Source organism: Pan troglodytes, chromosome 4, assembly GCF_028858775.2.
Source record: "Pan troglodytes isolate AG18354 chromosome 4, NHGRI_mPanTro3-v2.0_pri, whole genome shotgun sequence".
Lineage (NCBI taxonomy): Eukaryota > Metazoa > Chordata > Mammalia > Primates > Hominidae > Pan > Pan troglodytes.
In genome coordinates, this window is record NC_072402.2 from 141,113,770 (window position 1) to 141,132,592 (window position 18,823).

The 18,823-nt window shown below is 41.5% G+C and overlaps 1 protein-coding gene across 6 annotated transcripts in view; it reads right to left on the bottom strand.

Annotated features, from left to right (window-relative positions):
* The window catches only part of NR3C1 (nuclear receptor subfamily 3 group C member 1), a 155,739-nt gene that overhangs the window by 119,571 nt on the left and 17,345 nt on the right, over window positions 1-18,823 (bottom strand). For 2 of the 6 annotated variants that reach the window (XM_063811548.1, XM_063811545.1), the window contains exons 1-2: window positions 4,652-4,790; window positions 1,100-2,296 (exon numbers count right to left, since the gene is read on the bottom strand). In XM_063811548.1, the coding sequence (XP_063667618.1) occupies window positions 1,100-2,283 (1,184 nt within the window). In that variant the 5' untranslated portion in view covers window positions 2,284-2,296; window positions 4,652-4,790. Of the gene's footprint in view, window positions 1-1,099; window positions 2,297-4,042; window positions 4,065-4,651; window positions 4,791-5,427; window positions 5,524-5,817; window positions 5,960-18,823 lie in introns of those variants that run through there. The other 4 variants (XM_063811546.1, XM_009449876.5, XM_009449877.5 and 1 more) reach the window with 4 other exon arrangements.

The following is an 18,823-nucleotide window of genomic DNA, read 5'->3' on the forward strand; positions in this document are numbered from 1 at the left end:
CACTAACATTTAAGAAAAAACTTCAATAGTTACGTACAAATAAATCACTGTCTACCATGTCTTCTTTTAAAAAAACCCGCTGATTAATCAATCTTGTGTCACTACAATCCACATTTTTATATTTTCCTTCACAACTAAAATGGATATAAAACCTAGCATTTATCTGAATTGGGGATGAGGTTACGGGGTAGAGAAATTCACCCCTACCAACACGTATATCTACATTTAGAACTTTTTTCTGATAATTCCATTTTCTGACCTTTTTGGGTCAGACAAAAATATCAGTATGCTTATAAACGACTGAGTAAAAAAAAGAGAAAAATCAAACGAAAGCTGAAAATTGAAGCTTAACAATTTTGGCCACCAGTTATCAACTTGAGAACTTGCAGGAACATTTGAAAGTAAAATTTTGTTTTGCACCATGTTGGCACCAATTCCTCTCTTAAAGAGATTGATCGGCAGACATAACTTGTCTACTTTATAGCAAGAACCCTGTGAGCAAGACCTGTGTCTAATACTATGGTCTGGTACACTGTTCACTGCATTGCTTTAGCAATTTCAAAACTCAAATTCTTTAACAGAAGATTCAGTTTGAAGAATAGGGCTCTTTGTTAGTACTTCTGCTTTTAACTCTTTAATCTCAAGCTAACACTTAACGAATTTACAAATAAGGCAGCACAACTTTTGACTATGTAAGTAAGGGTATCATTTATTGTAATATAAGAACATATTCTAAAACAGCTGAATGACCATGCACAACACAATATGATATTATGAGACATTATACTCTCCTGAATTTATATAATTTTTCCTTAAGATATCTGTTAATGAGCAATATTATTTTAAAAATGTTAAATAAAATCCTCACCGTTGGCCAATGGGATACTGAAAACCACTATTTAAGGAAAAAACCTGAAATGGTTACGTACAGATGTCACTTAGGTTGTCTACCTTTTCTACTTTCAAAAGGCCACTTAAACTTATTCATATAAAAAAGCACATGAATCTTTAGAGAACACATATAAATCAATGAAGATTTACATCTATTAATCTACCTTAAATGTACCATTCTTAAGAAACAGAAAAACACTGATCTTACCTTGAATAGCCATTAGAAAAAACTGTTCGACCAGGGAAGTTCAGAGTCCCCAGAGAAGTCAAGTTGTCATCTCCAGATCCTTGGCACCTATTCCAATTTTCGGAACCAACGGGAATTGGTGGAATGACATTAAAAATAGGCTTCTGATCCTGCTGTTGAGAAAGGGATGCTGTATTCATGTCATAGTGGTACATCTGTCCTCCAGAGGTACTCACACCATGAACAGAAATGGCAGACATTTTATTACCAATTATATTTGCTCCAGGAAAGCTTGCCTGACAGTAAACTGTGCCCAGTTTCTCTTGCTTAATTACCCCAGGGGTGCAGAGTTCGATGAAATCTTCTTTTTCTGTTTTCACTTGGGGCAGTGTTACATTACTGGGGCTTGACAAAACCAGATCTCCATTATCCTTAATTTTGGGTTTAGTGTCCGGTAAAATGAGAGGCTTGCAGTCCTCATTCGAGTTTCCTTCCAAAAGGAATGAATCGTCTTCTCCCGCCAGAGGAGAAAGCAAACAGTTTTCATCTATCAACAGGTCTGATCTCCAAGGACTCTCATTCGTCTCTTTACCTGGGGACCCAGAAGAAAACTCCAAATCCTGCAAAATGTCAAAGGTGCTTTGGTCTGTGGTATACAATTTCACATTGCCACCGTTGGTGCCAGTCTGGCCCTTCAAATGTTGCTGTTCTGAAGATACATCAGAGTGAGTTTTTGGAAACTCCTTCTCTGTGGGGGCAGCAGACACAGCAGTGGATGCTGAACTCTTGGGGTTCTCTGGAACACTGGTCGACCTACTGAGGTTTGCAATGCTTTCTTCCAAAAGCTTTAAGTCTGTTTCCCCCGAGGAAAGGCTGATTTGGCCCTGCTGTGGGAATCCTAGGTCATTTCCCATCACTTTTGTTTCTGTCTCTCCCATATACAGTCCCATTGAGAGTGAAACTGCTTTGGACAGATCTGGCTGCTGCGCATTGCTTACTGAGCCTTTTGGAAAATCAACCAAAAGTCTTCGCTGCTTGGAGTCTGATTGAGAAGCGACAGCCAGTGAGGGTGAAGACGCAGAAACCTTCACAGTAGCTCCTCCTCTTAGGGTTTTATAGAAGTCCATCACATTTCCCCTCTCCTGAGCAAGCACACTGCTGGGGTTTTCTTCTCTACCAGGAGTTAATGATTCTTTGGAGTCCATCAGTGAATATCAACTACAAAACAAAAAACAAAAACGGGGGGAAAACATCATAAGCTCTAAAGTCACATTATCTTCCTGATCCGATTAGTAAGAGGCAGCTTGTTAAATGAACCTTTTAGTTAACTCCGAATCAAATTCTTTGTTACCAGAAGAGTAGTTTCTATCTTCCAGAATAAAAAGCCATGTCCCCTGCTCCCATTCAGCATGCCACATTTAAAAGTACAATGCAATCCATTTGCACAGCTGAGGGCAAAAGTGTATCGAACTAAGCTTGGCTATTCATCCTGCCGCTCACTGAACGTGTAGCTTTGTTAATCACAGACATTATAATTCATTACATCTGATTATTCTGAAGGTTCAAGTTGATGTCAAAGTATTTAATTTCAAAAAAAGGAAGTGTGATCATTAAAATTCCTACCTCTTTTCAATCACGGCTGTTTGCTTTTCTGAGAACCAATACATATAACATTTGATAAATACTATGCTAGAATTCTCAATCCCTAATTACTTCCAAATTTCCCTCCTACCAGCTAGTCACACATCCAAACCTTTGAGTACAACCAACTGGTGAACCATGCACGTTTTCTTTGAAAAATAAACAATGCTGATCTGCTTATCTTCCGACAGGCTGGGAAAAGGCTTTTTAACCCATACTTCTGACTGGATGTGCCTACCTCCAAATTTTGGATATATGAAATGAGATACACTTTATATAGGCCAACTAAAATTTAGATTTTAAAGAGCAGAAGAGAAGGTGTAGTAGCTTCTCACTACGTTGTTAGCTTACGTAACTTAAATATAGCTGACCCTTATAACTCACAAAAACATCTAGATTAAGCTACATTTGTTTACATTGCTTGAGATCCTCAATATGAAATGCTATTACATCTCTAAGTTCTTTCCTTTCCAAACAAATATCGAAGTACTGAAAAATGGAAAAACACAGAACCGTAAAATCACATTCATATAAATTCAGGTATAACTGTATCCAGTAAAATGTTCAAAATAATTTTCTCTGCCTTCACCTATCCAAACCTTCACCTATCCCAATTCTCAGCCTATTCTCAAGAGAGTAAGACTGTTAGTATATCGTTAATCAGGGTGTTTTAAGAGATGGGCTAAGACGGAGAAGCGCATTTGGGACACTGTAGTCAAATCCCGTCCAATAAAAGGTAACTTTTCCTATGCGATGACGTTAGGCAGCATAAATGTCACTGGCCCTCACTGAAAAGTGAATATGAAGGTAGAGAGAGGGGTGTGGACTTGCCACTACAAATCTTGAGGGTAAACTGCTTATCTCCCCACCTCTCTGCCCCGTTTATCTGAGGTGATAACGATCTCTAAACACGAGGTATCGAATGGAGCCCAATGAATTTCCATGCCGCTTTTTTGACAGCTGCCTTCAAACCCGAAACCAAAACAATATTTCCTAAAACGAAAACGCTCCCTCAAGCGACATTATCCCCCAGTTTAAGTTGCAAATAACCCAGCCACATTAATTGGCCCTAATGAACCATGCCAGAGGGTCTTAAGTGGTATTACAAGGTTGCAATTATCAAGTCTGCAACCCCAAACGTCAAAGTAGCACTTGTAAAAATCGCAGCACAAAACCATTACGGTTACAGGGGGTCTTTTTCTAAAAGGGGCCACTTAGAAACCTCAGGCGCGAATTAACAACAAACGCTAAAGAGCAAGCCCTTGCGGGGCGGGGGTGGAGGGGAGAAAAAAGTGCGAGGTTAAAAGAGAAGTACGTCCAGACCTGTTGAGTTATCTCTCCGACACGCCCACTTCTAACAGATAACGCCGGCCCCGGCCGGAGTCTCCAAGTTGCGGGCTGTCAGCCCCCGCGTGTGCACCCTCACGCGCCCCGCACGCCCTCCTCAAGCCAGGCGCCGCCGGGGCCTCCCCGGAGCCCGGGCTCGCGCTCGGGCGCGCCGGGGTGGCGTGCAAATATTCGGGCGAGTAAAATTCAGACGCGGCTTAGCGTTCACCACGAAAACGGGTGTCGGGCGACCCCCTTGGAGGGAAAGGGGACACTTGGGGGGAGAAAAGAGGCCAGGATTCCCGCGAGGAATGAGAGGCTCGAAGCCCCCGGCAGTTCGACAGGGCTCCGCTCGCCGTCCGAGGTCAGGTTCCTCCCCCTCGGCCCGGCCAGGAGACGCCGGCGGAGGGAGAGGAAGAGGCCAGCGCTGTCACCCGCGCGCTGCCCTTTCGTCACCGTCGCCCGGCCCTTGCCAGCCCCCCACCCCCACTCCCCGAGGCTAATAAAAGTTTGTAGGCTCCCGCGGCGGCCCCCGAGTTGTCTCCGGTCCCAGCGGCACCTCGGGGGAGCGAGCGCGCCCCGGCCCCCTCCCGCCTCGCTTCTTACCTCTGGCAGAGGAGCCGCTCGCCCGCCACCGTCCGCAGCTCCCGCCGCAGCCGAGATAAACAACTTAGCTTGTGAACGCAGAAGGAGCAGGAGGGAAATATATTTTTTTTTTCTAAAAAAAGGAAGTAAACAGCCGCCCCTTTCTCCATGGGTGGGGGGAGAGCCCCTATTTAAGAAAGTCTCCCATTGCCCAGCTGACAAGCCAGCCCTCCGCCCCACGCCGGGCTCCGCGGGTCGGGGCTTCCGGGCGCGCGTGCCCCGTCCCGGTCCCAGCTGCTTCGGCCGCTCCGGCTGCGGCGTCTCCTTCCACCCACAGAATCCGTCCCCGACGGGCAGGCGGTGACTCGGGCTCCCGTCACAGACACGAGCTCGCAAAATGGAGGAGGCGGCGGCAGAGGGAAGAGAGCGCGGACACGCGAAAGGGCAGCCCGGCCTGGGCGAGCGAGCGGGACCGAGCGGGGAGCGGGTGGAGGCGGCGCCACGGCGCGCACACACTCGCACACACGCGCTCCCACTCCACCCCCGGCCGCTCCCCGCCCGAGGGGCCGCGCGGCGGCCGCGGGGAACGATGCAACCTGTTGGTGACGCTTGGCAACTGCAGGGGCGCCCGCGGTCCCTGCCCCCACGCCCTCCGCGCGGGCCCCGCCACCCCGGCCCCGACGGCGCCTGCACGCCCGCGTCCCCTGGCGTGGCCGCCCCGCCCGGTGCGCCGCGCTTCGCCCCCCGCCCCCAACTCCCCAGGAAAAAGGGTGGCGGCGGCGGCGGCGGGGGCCGACCTGGTCTCTCTGGGGCGGCGTTAAGAGGGCCACCGAGTTTCTCCAGTTTCTCTTCTCGCTACCTCCTTCCCGCCCCCGCCCAGCTCCGCGGCTCCAGACCCACTCGGGAGCTCGCTCTGCCCCTTGGCGGCAAGCGCCGCCAGTGCCCCTGCGGGTGACAGCGGGCGGGCCACAAGAGCCGGGGCGCCGCCCGCGGCTGAGCTGCGTGAGTGGCCCGCGCCGCCGCCGCCGGGCCGAGTTGCGTGAAGTGTGTCACTTCGAAAGGGACTACGGGGTTGCACGGAAACGATGCCGCAGCGTCTTGGCCGCGCTCGGGGCCGGGCGGCCTGACACGCCCTCTGGGGAGGCTTCAGGGAAGGGACCGGATAGCGGGGGTCGGCGCATACGTACTTTGGGCCCGGGGGGAGTCGCGTGCCGGCAGGTCCCCCACCACCGCATCATCTGGGCGGCCGGGTCTTCAGCTGCCGCCGCCGCGCTCTCGCACTGGGAGAGAAGTTGCAAAGCAGAACCCACCCTCCCCCGCGCCCCGACCGTCCCCCACCCTCTTCCCCGAGTCTGCGAGGCGGCGGCGGCAGAAGGAGGCGCCGCCTGCCAAGTTCAACCCCCACCCCTCCCGCCCAATGCGCTCACACTCGAAGGAAGTTGCACGCCAAATGCAAAACCTCCAGCGAGCTGGATTTCTTTGCACTTTTTTTTATTATTATGATTAAGGAAAGCAGGGGGCGGCAGGCTTAAAAGCAAGTTGCAGGCGAAATAGTAAGTTGCTGGCGAAGTATAGCCCCCCTTCCGAAACTCCTGACCTCTTCTTCCACCCCTGCCAGGGCCCGCGTCCAAGTTCCCGGTGCAGGCCCCACCCCCGAATCTTGACATTTGCTGCCCTAGACTCTGTGCGTTGCTCACCCTATCACGTTCATAGGACCCCTGCCCCTACAAATAAAACAAAATACAGGCAGCTTTAAAATGCCAGCGTTCAACTCCCTATAGATGTTCCTGTTAGGAGCTTCCCCCTCAGTCCAAGGGGAAGGGAACTCGTGGTCCGTCCTGAGAAAGGAGAGGGCCGTGGGGCGAGGGGTGCCCGTGCGGGAAGCCCCCGCCCCAGCTCCCTTCCCCAGCTCGCCGCGTCGGGAAGGCTTGGACGATGCCGGGACCGAGCCTCCTACCTTGTGCGGCACAGATTATGATTTTTGTGACTCTGGGAAAGGTTGTGCTGTGTGGGTTTAGGGTTTGGGGAGGTAACTTTTGCGCCCCCACAGGTGACATCGCTTGCCAGCTCCTGACACGGGCGGGGGCTGCCGCAGCTCCACCTAATCCTGCTCGGGCGCTCGGCCACAGCCACGCTCTCACCTCCCGCCGCGCTCAGACTGACGGCGGCTCCCCCTGCTCTGACATCTTGAAGACGATTGGGGAAGCGCGTCCCGGAAGCCGCCCGCCGCCATCTTGGTAGGGTACAGTGTCGCCAGCCCGTCCCCGCGGCCACCATCTTGGCAAAGGTTCGCGATCGCGGGTAGCCTAAGCCGTCCTTCCTTGGTTCTCAAAGGTAAACGGTTCCCTGTGCATTGTCTGATGTGAAAAGAAAGAAGTAGGCTTTCAGCAAGCCTCTTGTCTGGAGACGATCTACGGGGGCCGCCTCCAGAGGATTCTGGAGCCGCCATCTTGGCAAAGGAAGAGATACTCGCCACCTCGGAAAAGAAGAGGGAACCAACCGTATGCCAACGTAGAACCCTCAGCCAGAAGAATTTTTATGAAGGGCGCTGAGCAACTCCATGTTAACAAAACCCCCTTCTGGACCCAGAAGGCAGACTCTGCTTCTCCTGTCCCTTGGCACAAGTCAACTAGAAGGAGGCCCTTGCTTTGGATGCTCATCTGTGAGGCTATGAGAACACTACTTGACCTAGTTGCCCGTTTTTCCAATTTCTGAGCCTCAAGCACTAGAATGAGATGTCTTTCGTTAATTTGGCCTCTAAACTACCAACAGTTTCATGGGAAACAAATCAAGACCCAACCCTACAATAATGTTTTACACGTTTTAAAAGTGAGTTAAATAGCCCATGCTAATAATTATCCTTGTACACTGCTTAAAATAACTAAGAATTCTATTTATATATACATGTATGTATACATATGTATACACGTATATATTATATACATATATATGTATATAATTAAGGGGACAATACAGTTGTCTAATAGAACACATCTCCCCATGCCATAAGCCTGTCTCACTGCTGAATCTCTGCTCTAAGAATCCACCTCATCGCTCATACATGCTCAAATCCTTAGTGGTAGGTACTCTGCTTAAATAATTTATGATTTCACAAGAGTTCCCAATTATTCTCCCTTCATTTTTTTTCTCTGCAGATCTTAATGGGGAAGAATACATAGTTTTAAATATGCCATTGAAAACGTTTTTAATTGAGCAAAAAAAAAAAAGTATCCTAATTTCTCTCTTCAGTGATCTAAATGTGCCTGTTAATTTTTTAATTTGATAGCAAAAAAATTCTCATTCTTTAGTCTTTCACATTCATTTGGAAGCATGCATAAACTATAAGTTAACCCCTCTTTTTCAGAGTAATACAAATAGTTATGATTTGTGGCTAACATTTATTGATCCCCACTCTTCTGCTGCCCACTTTTGCTGACAATTAAATGAGATAGGTATTGTTATTCGATTTTTCAATATGAGGACAACAGGCTTACAGAGGTTGATGCTTGTCTAAGTTCACATGGCTCCTATGCATTAAGAGAGGAATTAGACAATATTAAAGTGGTTTTCCTCACTGATCTCAATCATTAACATGAAGTAGTATATCAATTCTGATAGACTACTTACAATATGTGCTTACGGAATTTAATTCAAGAGATGAACTCCAGTGTGCCAGAAAGGACGTGAGATTTAGCATTATAATAATAACACAATTCTAACGAAAGTCAACATTTATTGCGCATCTGCTGTCTGACAGACACTATTGAAAGTGTTTTATGCACAATATCCTAAGTCTTTAGGTATGGCATTTACTAATCTGTAACCCTGGGAACTTATAATTACTACAAGAAATAGGATGAATCCCTATCTGAGTGGGAAGGTATTTGATTGTCTTAGAAGCAGAGGTGGAAATGAAGGTGATGTATTCAGACTCAATCAAGGCAAGGACCTGATCTATCTTGTCATAGCTTTATGTCCCACTCCTGGAACAGAGCCCACTACATAGCAGGCACCCAACAAATACATTACAGGGTTATAATAACATTGAGTCAACTAGTTAACTAGATGTAAAATCACTTTTACTGGGTTATTGTTGTGGCCAAATGGGTTAATAAAAAGTGTACAGATAACCCTCAAGATCCTCATTTTTATTGTTTTGTGTTTAAACATCTGAGTGCTCCCCCCACTTTTTTTAAAAATAAACTAGATTAGATTCTTGATTGTATGTTCTTATAGTATTCTGCATACTTTGTTAGCACATTACAATGATAGTTCATTATTTGTGCCCTCATTTGTTATTTCTCTGTATCACCCACCAGAACATAAGTTCTGCAAAGGCAGGGACTGTGTCTGTTTGTTCACCCCTGTATCACTAGTGCATAGTTGGTGCTCAGTGGGTGTTGGTTAAATGAATGAATGAAGATAATATATGGTCTTAGAGACTATGTCCTAAGGCCAATAAAACCTTAAGCCTGACTAATAACCAAACCACTTGATACATTGATTTCAGAAACTGATATATTACCCAAGTGAGTTCTCCCATTCTCTTCATGTTTTGTCATCTCCATTCCCACTAAAATAATCCAAGCTGTACTGCCAGATTACCCCTCCAAAACATCAACTAAATCAGGCTGTGCTCCTTCTCAAGTATATACAATAACTCTTGATTCTAGTGCTACACAGATCCCAACTCCCAGTATGGTATTTAAGATCATCACCTTTACCTACCCCTTTGTAGAAAGTGAAGCCTTCTAGTGGATGTGATTGAACTGGAGTTTAATTTAAAAATTAGTTAAAACAAGGAAATAATTTTAAGAAAGATAACTTGCAAACTTTAAACTTTTGAAACTTTTGAAACCTAAAACCTGTGATTGAACATTTATTTTCTAATCTTTTGATGAAGGTATAAAGCTTTTATGAGCCCACTGACTGGAGTTCCATGTCTTCTTTAGTGTATGTATAAACTATACCTGTAATGCATTGATATAGTGTAGCAGTTAAAAGCCAGACTATAAAGGCCAAATACAGTCTCCACCACTAAAAGGAATGTAACCTTGGGCAGGCTAACTCTCTGTGCCTTTTTCCATCATCTGTAAAATGGGGATAATAATAGTACTGATTTATAAAGATTAAACCAGTTTGATATATGTGAAGTGCTTAGACGAATTCCTGGGTCATAGGAAGTATTTGCTCATCATTAGCAATTATTATTCATCTGTAGAATTACTATTTTCCCCTTTTTTTTAAACAAAGTAGAACAAGAAATTAAAGATAAACATTCAGTATCCATGACCTGAAATGCTTAATACTGAAAGTGTTTTAGATTTTGGATTTTTTTTTTCTGATTTTGGAATATTTGCATTGTAATGAGATATCTCGGCCATGGGACCCAAGTCTAAATAGGAAATTCATTTTTTGTTTCATATACACCTTATAGCCTGAAGATAATTTTATACAATATTTAAAATAATTTGGGGCATGAAGCAAAGTTTGTGGTAAGTACTTCCATGTAGGATTTTTCATTTGTGGTATCATAACAATGCTCAAAAAGTTTTGGATTTTGGAGCACTTCAAAATTCAGATTTTCAAGTTAGGGATGTTCAATGTGTACTTTTAGAATAATTTTCGTGCAGATTTCTAAATTTTTATGATTCCTCACTCCTGCCCCCACCCCAGTCTTTTAAAATTGTCTCACATCCACCTTACTTGATGCAACTGTAAGTCAAGGAAGGCTATATGGCATCTTTCCATTTAGATTTTATGGAACAATTTTTTACACTCATTTCATCATTTTACTTAATATTTAATCAAATTAAGTAAGTACAGTAATAAGCAACAAATGGCATAAACATGTTTGGGAAGCAAAAGCACCAGGAACTGTTGGTAGCTCAACTGGTGGGAGCAGAATCGTGTGAAGTGCAGAAGTGACCATGGTTCCAGTGTTCAGCGCACCCTGGGCATCAATCCATTGTTTTCCAGGGAGACTGGAGAACTGGATCAGTTGAGATCGATATTGAGTAGTGTCTGTTACACGATTCTGTTAAAGAAAGGACATAAGACACCACATTCATTCCCATGTCTCCTGTTGTTTATCACATATATTTCCTCTTACATAAGCATACTTCTTTGTGACTTATTTTCCTATAGTCCGTGATTCTTTGTCATGGCTTCAGTTTCCATTTATTCTTTTTTTCTGTACTCTCTCACTTTAAATGTGTGATGTTAAATATAAATGGGAACCATGTATACATGTATTGTGTATATGTATTAATAATTTTGAACATGTTAAGCCCACACAAACAGCTTTTATTGGTGGTTATAACTTACTTTAAAAAATTATTCCTGCAGCTATCATAGCTATTATTTGTCTCTTTAAAATAATATCTTGACTTTGGAAAATACTTCTATTCCTATTTAACTTTATAAGGTAAGAGGTTCAAGGGAACCCAGCTGAGCTTTGAATGAGCCATCTCTGTCTGCTTCAATATTTGTATTTTATGCCAGACATGCCTATTATAAACAATTCACACTAGTACAGCAAGTTCTTAATCATAATGAACTCCACTTTGGTATTCCTCGTTGTAATTAGAATTAACATTCCCGCCTGGACTGGGAAATGCTAAATTATTACTAGCTTTCCTGCTGTTTTGCTGTCTTTCATGATGCTTTCAATGATTTCATCATAAGCAACCTAAAATATCACAATTTGTGCTCATATGCGTGAAATGCCCAATGGGTGTCCTGGTTGACTTTATTCTTTATGCTGGCAGAACTTAGTTTAAGCAATACCTGATTCAAGGATGAGGCAGCTATCAGCAGATAAATGAGATAAATGTTGCCATAAGCAGGAACTCAATGTTTTTAATGTTTGGAGGCATTAGAGCAAGCACACTGAATAATTGCAACAAGTATTACGTACTTTGTTTTTTCATTTGTGGCATTTGTGGCTCCTCATATGTCATTAGCTTTCTTCCTTTTTTGATTTAATCTCCTTTTCTCTCCCATGTTCCTTTGGTAAAGAGTGTTTCAATCTGCCCCACTGCTATGTGGAATCTTTCAGCTCATTTGAGAACCTGCATTTCCATTTTGGTTCTTATATCTTCTTATTAGAGCACACAGGGTTTTGTTTTGTTTTTAAGCTAACTTAGAAATAGTGGGGTTGAGATGAAAACATTCTTGGTATAGGGATCCCTTAACAAGATAAGAAGATACTTCATATCAAACTCCAAAGTGCTACAAAAGACATTTGTCACCATTGAAAAAAAATTGTTTTGAGATCAGTATTTGTCAATTAAATTTTCTCTATCCTCTTGTTGAATTTTCAATACAAGACCTGGTTTTTAGACCCTATTCTGCCATTTACTTACTTGAATGAGCCTGGGGTAGGCATTTGATTTTTCTCAGCCTTGTTTTTCAATCTGTAAAGGAAAGATAATGATATCTACCCCACCTATCACACAGGAAGTAATGTAGGCCTTACATGGGATCATGTGTTCAAACGTTTTTAAACACTAAGCTTTATTTGGAAAACTTAGAGGAGCTTATGGAATTTTTGCACTATCACTTCACCACAACAAAAATGAAAATTATCATTGTCTCTTTTCACTTATTTCCCAGGGAATCAGTGCAATGGGCAGTCTGGAATTTTAGGCAGGGGAGTGATAATTCAGTAGTGCACCGGAAACAATTGTACCAGCTTGCAAGCACTGACTGTTAAATTTTCAGAGATTTTGTAAGTTGGTTGTTAATCACAGTCATTATTAAAAACCAAATTATTTATAAACTCACAATCAAATATTTTAACAACAAAAATAAATGCTGAAAACTTTACTGCCTAATTATTTTACTCCATTTTACTATTATCTATGTTCTTAAAGTTATTTCTGTCTGTTCTGTATAAGAACATACCATACAATGGTATGATGCAGTGTATCCCTTCCTAACGCTGCATTCAGAAATGTTATTTTGGTAGTTTGAAATCAACCATGGTGGAGTACCTATACTATAGAAATTGGGAAACATGACAAACCAGAGCTTGATTTGTTTTGTTGATTGTCTAGACTGACAGAGTAGAAGAAATTTTAATAATGAAGATTGAACTTAAAAGTGCCTTAGTTTGTGAACACAAAAACTTGAGGAAATATTTTTCTAGTACTTGAAAGCTATTATCAGCAAAAGAAGTCACTTCTGTCATTAATGAACGAGTTTAGTTCCAACATCCATTTTTGTTGCTTCACTTTTATCTCGCTCATTAATGTAAAAATATCAACCAACATTCATGTTGGGACTTCAGTACCATGAATGACTTCTTTGCTGATTGGATATTAATCAGATATTTATTTGTGGTCTGATTTTGCCAGACATGTTTGAATTTTAGCTGTAGGTTGGCTATGGACACAAATATTCTGCAAAAATCACTGAAACGGTTCTGTGAAAATCACGTGGCCATATAGAATTTACTATTAAGAGTGTTATATTTTTTCTTGCTTTTTGTAAATTATGTGATATATATATGTAAAAATTATAAAACACATAGATACTCTGTTCCCCTCAGGAGCTGTTAAACATTTACTAACACACTAATGGACATAATCTAATTTACTATTTGGAAAGCTCGTTCTGCTTGCGATGTGGAGTATGAGTTGTAGGGGCTAAGGGAGAAAGCAGGGAGAGCAGTGAGGAGACAGGCACATTGGCCCAAGGAAAGATGACGAAGTTTGTATTGGTTGCAATGGCAGGGGAGCTGGGGAGCTATGGTTGGACAGGAGAGGTATTTTGAAGGCCAAAGGTAAGCAAAGCAGTCATCCAGCAGCTCTATGAAAGAGATGGACTTCCAGGAACTTTTTATGCTAAGAGAAGACCTTCTGGTGAAGAGTAAGCAGGCTTAGTTGAATGGGGTGAGTGCATAGAAAGCTGTGCCAGAGAAAAGGAGTCAGGGAGGGTTGTAGTAGGAAGTAGGAGATGTTGGCAGTTCTAGGATTTCAAGGTAAATATCTTTATATCAGATGGAGAAAGTTAGGCTGGATTGTTAGTCAAATGTCGAATTGCCTCAAAGTGCAGGGGGGGAGGGGGGAGGGGAAGCCCCAAATACCAGTAACATGTTGCAACTGGAACTCACATACTAAGCTACTCATCTAGTAATTTCATTGATTTTTGCCCACATGGAGGGGTTATTTGTTCATCTCCATGCCTTGAGCCTATACCAATTTATAGTAGATTTTTTTTTCTCACATTTGGCAATTTTAATTATAAAACTCTCACACTGAATCACCCTGTGTTACACATATATTGCTGTCCCCTTTCATGCTTCTCACTTCTTCATTCCTATTTTTCTTTGCTATGCCATAAAGAAGGACCCTACCAAAAGCCACCCTATTGTCTTGCCTATTAGTTATCAGAAAACTTCTGGCAACCACAGTTTTCCCCACTTTCCCTGCTTCCTCCATTATAACCTACAATCTATATTCCACATTACAGGTTTTTTTGTTTGGGTTTTAACATTTTTCAAGATAAGTTATTACATTTTATGGAGTTTAAAAAATAGTAAATGTTTTGCAAAAGAAAGAATCATGTCTCCACATTCACCCACCCTTTCAACCCTAATGACCAGAAGAAGGAAAGATTCTCAGCTATACAGCTACCAATGACTAACACTTTGAGGATTCAGTTTGGATATGTTGTTTACTTTGGTCTTCTGATGATTAGCTATTTTATGCATGGTTTCAATCAATCAGGGAATGTTTATTAATAGAAGAGACTTTCTTAATTAATATTCTCTCCATTCCTTCAACAAAAGAGAATTCCTTCAACAAAATACAATTCCTTCAACAAAATAGCAACTATTATATGTTAGGCCCCAGTATAAGGCTGCAGGGATATCAAAACAATAATCTCTTCTCTGGAGGAAATGGAGACAGATACGGTTACAAGTCATTATAGAACAATGCAGACTTACAGAAATGTGTTAGATGCATAGGGCACTTCATAAGCTTCAAGAAGTCATCTGGTGTTTAAGGTTAGGAAAATGGGTGTGGATATGGAGATGGTGGTCACGGAGGGTTTCCTAGAGGTTAGCAGGACTGACTTGAATTATGAAAGGTTTCCTTCAAGTTATTTGTTTTTTTTTTTCTCTTGAAGATAATACTTCTAATGGAAGCTTGTAGACAACATTCATTAGGTCATTTTTTGGTGCATTTATAAGAAACCCCACTGTTAAAAACAGTTTTTTGATTCACTGAAAAGTCCAGGGGAAGTTTAATTTCAGGAGGCGTGACTGGATTCAGGGGCTCAAATGAAGTCCAAAGGGCTTAAATTTTATCCCTTAGCTTCATTTTCCTGTTTTGTTTTGTTTTGTTTTTCTGGAAAGATTATCTCCACCTCTCCACCTGGTGGCCTGTGGCACCTGGATTTAACACATCCTGCCAGGTTAGTAACTTCAGTGGAAAGAGTTCTTTTCCCATAATTTTAGTAGTTGTTCCTGGGAGGGGTTTCACTGGTCTAGTTGGTTCAAATGCTTATCCCTGGACCAATAACTATGACCAAGGGATGTCAGGAATGTGTACTATGATGGGCAAAGCCTAGCTCAAGTGCCCACCACTGACACCTAAGAATGGGGTACAAATGAAAGAGAGAGAAGAGGAGGTGCTTCTCCAAATAATTGGAGATTTTAAATTTAAATAGGAGAAAAGGGATTTCTGGGCATGCAGAAAAAAAACCCAGATGTCCATGACAATAGCTTTTTGTCAAAATATTAACAGTGACATAAACATCATATTTTACATTTTAAGAGAATAGACATGACTTAAAATGTTTGTCAGCAATGGAAAGAACCCTGAAAATTAAGTATAGTTGTTACAAGTTTTATTGGTTTCACTTCCTGCCTTTAATAGAATGTGGGTTTGTACTTTGAAATTTCAAATGTTACACAAATGAATTGATGATTGCTTTGCAGAAATAGTATCTCCACTTAATTGGGCCTTTTTTGGGTGATGAAGTGATGTTTACAACTTTTAAGCTAGTTTTATCGTCTTCCACTGAAGGAGTTTGTCTCACTTGACTATGATTCCAACAATATGATGGGTATAGGCGGCTGCAGTGAGCCTCTGTCTGCTTATTTTGCTCCTTCTGTCTTGACAAGCTGAATGTCACGCAAATGTCTCAAGCCTCTGCACTGGGCAGGCAGGAAGCCAGAACCAGTAATAGAAGCAGTAGGCACTCTGTGAATACTTGCTGATTAATTTTAGCTCCATAGGCCTGATGGGTTTTCCATCCCTATAATTACCATCAGCAAATAGTTATTGAATGATGTCCAGCATATTTTTATTTCCCTTTTCTTGATCCTGATTTTCATTTTCTATTTTACCTCTCTGTGATTTTATCACATGTGTTTCTATTCATCAGACTAACAGAGCCTCCTGTGATTAGTTTATAATTACTCAGTTTTATTTCTACCTATGAGATATCTTTATCTGTCTGTCTAAATTTGTCTTTGTTATGACCCAGTTCAAGTTCTTTCTGGAATTAGGGAAAGGATGAAGTGTGAAAAAAAAGGAATTAAATAGTTCGGTTATTGAATGGCTATTTTGTGCTTGATGCTATATTAGTACATTTCCACATTTGCTTTACAAGTTAGTCTTTCTTATTAGAAGTAATGCTTAACAAGCCTACAAGTACTGACTGGGCTCACTTTATAGAGAAAATGGAGAGCAGTGAAGGGTGAGGAGGTTATGAGTTATGGATATGACAAATGGGGAAAGATCTTACAGAAGAGAGATTGGGGCCATCCAAGAAAAATCATTATCTTTGTGTAGACGGCATTAGAAGGATGAAAAATAACTTTAGATATTACTTATGCCTTTAAGAAAAAAACTTTAAAAGATGCTAGAAAATAACACATACTTATTGTAAAAGTCCAAACATACAGAAGGTAGAAATGTATAAAGGTAAAAACTTCCTCACACAATCCCATTTTGCAGATGTAACTATTTTTTTCTTTTTATATTTTGATGGCAACAAATTTGTAACTATTTTTGAGTTTTTATGTATATTCCAGATCCCCCACCCCATTATTCCCCTCTTTAAAAACTTTTATTATGTGAAATAGAAAGTAGAATTGTGACTATCAGAGGCTGGGAAGGGCAGGGGGAAGGGGAGGATGGGGAGAGATTAGTTAACGATTACAAAATTACAGCTAGATAAGAGGAATGAGTTTTGATGTTCTGCAGTACCATAAGGTAAATGTGATTAACTATAATTTATTGTATATTTTCAAATCCTTTTTGTCTATACATGGATGCATGCATGCATATATGTTTTTTAAAAACAAAAATGAGATTTTACTACATGTATTTTTCAACCTTTATTCATCAAATGTTATTGGACATCTTTTCATCTTTTCAATATTTTCAGGTAATAGTAGCATAGTATACCATTGTTTTAACCTTTCCTTATTGAAGTATATGTAAATTGTTTTCAATTTTTCACTATTGCAAGCCATGCTGCAATGAATATTTTTGTATCTAGATCTTTCTGCTATTGTACAATTATTATAGAATTGAAATTTCTCAGGCAAATGTGATTTGCAACAATTATCAAGCACCCAAAAGTGCTACATTATTGGGCTCATTTTAAAAATGCTTGTCCACTACAGCTCATTTTCTACTTTCATCTTCCTTTAGACATTCTAGAAAAAATCAATTAGAGCAGGAGTCATGGATGGCTATGCAGGACAGGCTACTAGCTGGAGACCCCTCATGTTTTGCTATTGATACAGTTTTGCTGAATCCATCCTTATGTTAAATGCATTAACAATTTAAGAGGATTGGTTTACATATGAACTGGGAAGGGATTATTCAGGGATACCATAATGCTTGATGGCTGCCTCCATCCTACCAGGGACCCTGATCTGCCCTGTTGTGGCCACATGGTAGATAGGTACTGTTTTACTTGCCAAGCATCCCCTCTCCACATATGATACTAGGACCTAACATTTCCTTTGGAAAACTATCCTTTCCCTAACTTTGGTCCATGCGCTTATGGTGGTATTAACCCATCTGTAACTCTGCATGGGCCAGGTCTGGTAATATCAGAGATAGGCACATGACAGGGACAGATACGCCTTAATTCTTGGCTTTCTGGGACTACTTGGAAACTTGCCTTGTTTCTCAACAGGAATAGCTAAGCTGATACGATGCAAGCTTGGAGCAGCTGTGGTCTACCACTTAGAGACTCCATTGGATTGAGGTTTGCAAAAAAAAAAAAAAAAAAAAAGCAAAGAGATCTGGAAATAGATTCTCAATTATATAATTTGAATGTCTAGATCCTAAGGTGAGGGCTGCTCCTAGACTTGACTATTACACACTTCAATACATTATTCCCCCTCCTTCTCTTCCTCCTCCTTCCTCTTCAGCCAGCTGGAGTTAGCTAACACTTGCATCAGAAAGGGTCCTGACATCAGAAGTAAAGGTCTAAAACATGGGGGTGTTGCTCCTTCTGGAAGAGAGAGGGAGGTTAAGGTTACCAGACATGGAGGATGACCCCAAAAGAAAAGGGGAGCCCAAAAGAGAAGCCAGTTGAATGTCTAAAAATAAACTTTACCTGCTTCACAAGTTTGGCTCGAGTTTCCTTTTAATGATTAACTAGATGAGATGGTCAAACTCCTTCTTTATTTAAAATACACAAACATAAATAAGAATATCAGTCTTTAGTTAATTCACCTATTCTGGTTACATCTGCCTCAGGTTTCTATTTTTTTTATTAATACATAAATTGCTTTTCTATTTTAGGCTGTGTTTAAAAAGAGAGAGAGAGAGAAACCTGGTAATCCTCTAAGAAATGTCTTATGTAGTTTTTCTTTCAGGCCTAAATTATTACTCTACTTTCCATATTGATCCAGCCTTTTGTTTTATTGTTTTGTTTATAGTAGATTTGGTAATATATTAACAGTACTTATAAATATGATCTAGTGGAATTATGTATTAAAATAGTTTAATATCTTCTTAGCATTTGCGATCTTGAAACTGAAACTTGATAGCTGAAGAAAAAGTTCCATTAAGATGAAAAATCAATCCCTTAGTGGAATTAAATCCACAATGCTTATATAAAACATTGCTTCTGTCTTATTTACATAAACTTTATACTTCTCTCTCTCATCAGTGGCAGGGGAATATGGAGTGGGATGTCATTAGTTGGATT